Source organism: Myotis brandtii, unplaced genomic scaffold, assembly GCF_000412655.1.
Source record: "Myotis brandtii unplaced genomic scaffold, ASM41265v1 scaffold112, whole genome shotgun sequence".
Classification (NCBI taxonomy): Eukaryota; Metazoa; Chordata; class Mammalia; order Chiroptera; family Vespertilionidae; genus Myotis; species Myotis brandtii.
In genome coordinates, this window is record NW_005353838.1 from 9,898,598 (window position 1) to 9,903,115 (window position 4,518).

At 39.8% G+C, this 4,518-nt stretch overlaps 1 protein-coding gene across 1 annotated transcript in view; it reads right to left on the reverse strand.

The window, feature by feature from the left end:
* The window catches only part of PDE11A (phosphodiesterase 11A), a 282,794-nt gene that overhangs the window by 153,290 nt on the left and 124,986 nt on the right, over positions 1-4,518 (reverse strand). The window contains exon 6 of the mRNA XM_005857619.2: positions 4,027-4,159. Coding sequence (XP_005857681.1) covers positions 4,027-4,159 — 133 coding nt within the window. The remainder of the gene's footprint in view (positions 1-4,026; positions 4,160-4,518) is intronic.

Genomic DNA, 4,518 nt, shown 5'->3' on the forward strand with positions numbered 1-4,518 from the left:
AAAAATGTTTCATTTTATAATAATAAAGCCACCAACACAAAATAATTACAATTCTTAAATTGATGACAAAAATACCTGTAGGATTTGCAGCTGGTTGGAAAAATACAGGTAACTTTATGCTTCGAGTAGGTACTTTTGTCACCCGTGCGCGATTTGCGGATGCGACTAGCACTAACCACTGCACAATGAGGCTGCTGACTGACTGGCTCACTCAACTCGTGCACAAATCGCGCACGCCTCCCTCGCGCTGCATATCCCGGCCCGCCTGCGCCGTGTCTCCTGTCGCCAGATCGACCGACACCCCCCACTTCTTCTAATGCCACTTCTTCAAAATAGACTCGCCCAGGCCGAAAACTGACTTCTGCGCATGGGCCACGAAGTTTCAATCGCACTGTATGTGCGCGCCCGCACATGGTATTTTGTGGAAGAGCCACATTCAAGGGGCCAAAGAGCCGCATGTGGCTCTCCAGCCGCGGTTTGCCGACCACTGATCTACACCATCAGGCTTTGTGCGGAGAAGATTTCATCCTTTTAGCCTCTTGGGGAGGGCTGTGGATCAGTCTGAAGTCCATTTCATTCATTATTTTTAAAAATATATATTTTATTGATTTTTTACAGAGAGGAAGGGAGAGGGATAGTTAGAAACATCGATGAGCGAGAAACATCGATCAGCTGCCTCCTGCACACCCCCCACTGGGGATGTGCCCGCAACCAAGGTACATGCCCTTGACCGGAATTGAACCTGGGACCCTTCGGTCCGCAGGCCAATGCTCTATCCACTGAGCCAAACCGGTCAGGGCCCATTTCACTCATTATTAAAATAAACAACTGGCATTTGTTACTGGGGAAAAATATACTTGAGAAGAAAGAGAGCCTAAGCAGGTAAATAATTTTGATTTTTCTGGTGTGATACATAACACACACACACACACTCACACCATATACACACATTTATAGGACAGATCTACTAAATGCCACATCTCTCTCACTCTCCTCTCCCTTCTCTCATCTCCATTTATATTGATAAATTCCCTTCCATTTTTTTCTTCAGCATAAGAAGAAAAAACATAAAATAATTTTAAATTCAAGTACCATGCAAACACATCATGTAAAAATCATGATATAATGCATCTTAAGATTTTCATTTAAAATCTGGTATTAGCTGTGTGGCAGATTGAAAGTACATAGGTAGAAACCCAAGAAATAATGACAGTCTAAAATAAATACACATTTTATCATAGAGTAGAATGTGATTTCATGAAATAGTCACTGCTTCAGCTACCACAGTTTACTGTTTTCAGACATCATTGCTTCTAACGACTGGATCAGGGCATGAAATTTTTATGCTCAATCCCACAGAAATAATTGTTGCCTTTTTGCTCAACAGTCCACACTGTTGTTTCTATGGATCATTGGGCAGTCTCCCTTACTGGGATGGAAAGCTAAGTGTGGAGAAAATGTAAAAAGCTGCATCACTAATCAGGAAGAGACATGCTAAGAGTCTGCCTATAGACATAAGGATATGGTACATTCAAGCTCACCACATTGTATTAGCAAGAAGTATTCTTGAGATATTACTAGTAATTATGCTAGCTACATGGCTGTTTTTCATGAGAAAAAAGAACAATGATTGGACAAGAATTTTACATTTCCTATAAAGGTGAAGATGCTTATCATTTATGACCAACATGTCATTCTCCTAGGTACAGACTCTAGAAAATCTCTTGCACCTGTGTACTTAGAGACAGCAAAACACTGAATTCAAATGTCTATCAACAACATAGTAGATAAGTACAGTGAGGCATATTCATACAATGGGATACTTTGCAGCAGTGAAAATAAATGAATGAATTATAAATTCATGTGGCTAGGGATTATACGTTGAACAAAAAAGCAAGCCACAGAAAACCATACACAGTAAATAACTTAACTTATAGAAATTTTAGAGACATATAAAATATAACAACATATTTTGCAGGGATTCAAATCTATGGGATGAAACTGTCTAGAAAAGCAAAGAAACATTAAATTAAAATTAGGATAGTGGTTACCTCTGGGGAGAAATAAGTAAGATGGGATTAGGGAAGATTAATACAATAACTCAAAAGTAATGATCTTTTTTTTTCCCTTAAACTGGATGGTGGGTATTTACTGAATCATATTGTGTTATACTTTTACACACTATATCTTATGAGCCAACTTTTTAAAATGGTATAGTTTGTTGATTCTTTTTGCTTCTCCAAAATTTGACTTCATAGTCCAAAGCTAAGTGCAAAATAATAGTAATACATACCAAATTTAGTGCAATAATGTGGGGGTAGCATGCAATCATCATCCCTTGACATCTAATCTAACATGTTGACATTGTAACAATAAATTGGCAATTTATGATGTTTCTTCATAGCTAGCCTTTCTGTTTGTTCAGTTATTACTGATGTTAATAATAGAAGACTGAAAGTACTTCATAAAACTGTGTTTAGAAATCTGTTCTTTGGTATTTTCTAAAATTAAGGAGGAAAGAAACACAGCCAGAGGCCAAGCTTTATAAAATCAGGCATAGCCCAGTCACAATGCTACCGTATACAAATATTGACATCTATAATCCTTTCCTCTCTGCCAGGCATAGAACCAAGGTAGTGGTGCCTTCCTTACAGGAGAAGCGCTTTCCCAAGGAAGATAACGCAAAATTCAGATTTAATGAAATAGACCGAACAGAGCTAGAGGGCAGTCAGCATTGGGACAGCTAAAGGAACACACAGGAGAGACACGTAATATGGAACTCCAACTGGGAGTTCATGAAAGAAACTGATGCTCAATAATGAAGAGAAATACATGGAGGATGTAGCCTAGAGAAAGAGAATTCCAGGCAATTGCAGAGAGGCAGTGAGTTTAGGGAATTAAAAATTTCCCTGCAGAGATCTGTGAAGATGATCTGACTGAAAACAGATTAGACTTAGATTCCGGGCTCCCTGCCATTGTCATGTTCTACTCACACACTGGAGATAGCACAGAGAAGGAAGAGAGTAAGGGCTGTGGACTCTGAGACTAGGACTGAATCCTTGTCTGTCTCCAGAATCACAGACCAGCTCTCAGCGTCTGTAAAATGGGGATGATGACACCTACTCCCTAGGGTGGCACAGATTAAATGTTCAGTTGTTATCACTAATCTACCTTCTGTTTTGTGGCAGTTTGATCTTTCTAAAATATAGCTCCTGGTTCTCCCGCATTTAAAACCCAACTACTGTTCTGGGCAACAATTGCCCAGGATAAATACTCAAATCTCTTAACATACCTTTCACCTCTTTGAGTGATCTGGCCTGTTTCCCTCTCCAGCCTCATCCATCCGGCCCTTCAGCCACATTAACTCATCTTGGTTCCCTAACTCTTCAATAAATTAAAAGTAAACTTACAATTTATTGAATACACGTAAAAACATTTGATAAGTTTGGGTAAATTCATCTGCATGATAGTCTGTACTATCTCACATTTTAAACTTCTACAAATCAGAACCTATATTGCTTTAGTATATTCCATATATCAGCACAATTATTAACATTAAACAATAACAAACCAATTTACTGTTGCTCTGGAGCAATTTTTAAAAATACAGTAGTCGTTCTAGTATGTGTTGGGAAATAACTATGTTATATACACATTTTCATTATTAGCTATTTCATAGTTTAATACTAATTATGATTAATATAAAATATACATGGGTACATTTAATGCATGGGTACATGAATATGGGTACATTTCATATAAAATGTACCAAATCATAAAAGACCATCAGACTAATACATGAATAGCCACTTGGTCACAAATCAGGGTGGAGAGAGGAAATTTTCCTGTCAATCAACTGTAGGCAATGCACACAATCCAATCAGAGGGGGAAAATGCAAAAGAATTGCCAGTAAACTCCAGGATTGCTGTCAATCTGTATGACGTCCCTTTTTTGCTTCAATCAGCAAACCATCAACAGAGTGACAACCGAACCTTTAAACTCCTGAGGACGAGGACTCCTCTTACCTCAGCATCAAAGCGCGGGTCCTGGTAGGCATCACTGATGTTCACGGGAAGGCCTGTGGAGGCCACGAGCTCCGCAATGCTATTATTTATCAGCCAGTCGGAGTATGATGATTTCTCCATGCTTTCTTTGAAACTATCAGGACACCAAGGCAGGAGGTAAGAAAAGAGAGAAACATAAGCTTGCTTGAAAGCAAACCCTATAAAACTACACTGGACACAGAACCTAGCGAGAACTTGGCTGAAGAACCTAGACAGAACATGGCGAGAGAACCTACACAGAACCTGGCCGGAGACCCTGGCTAGAACCTGACTACAGAACTTGGCTGGAGAACCTGGCAAGAGAACCTGCAGAACCTGGCAACAGAACCTGGCTGAGGAACCCAACTATGATGATCAACTGAATGCTGCCTCTGTGTCATTCATTCTTCGCCGACTCCGTCCACACCTTTGGGGATCCCTGGACCTGCTGGGGTTGGACCCCAGCAGGTTAGT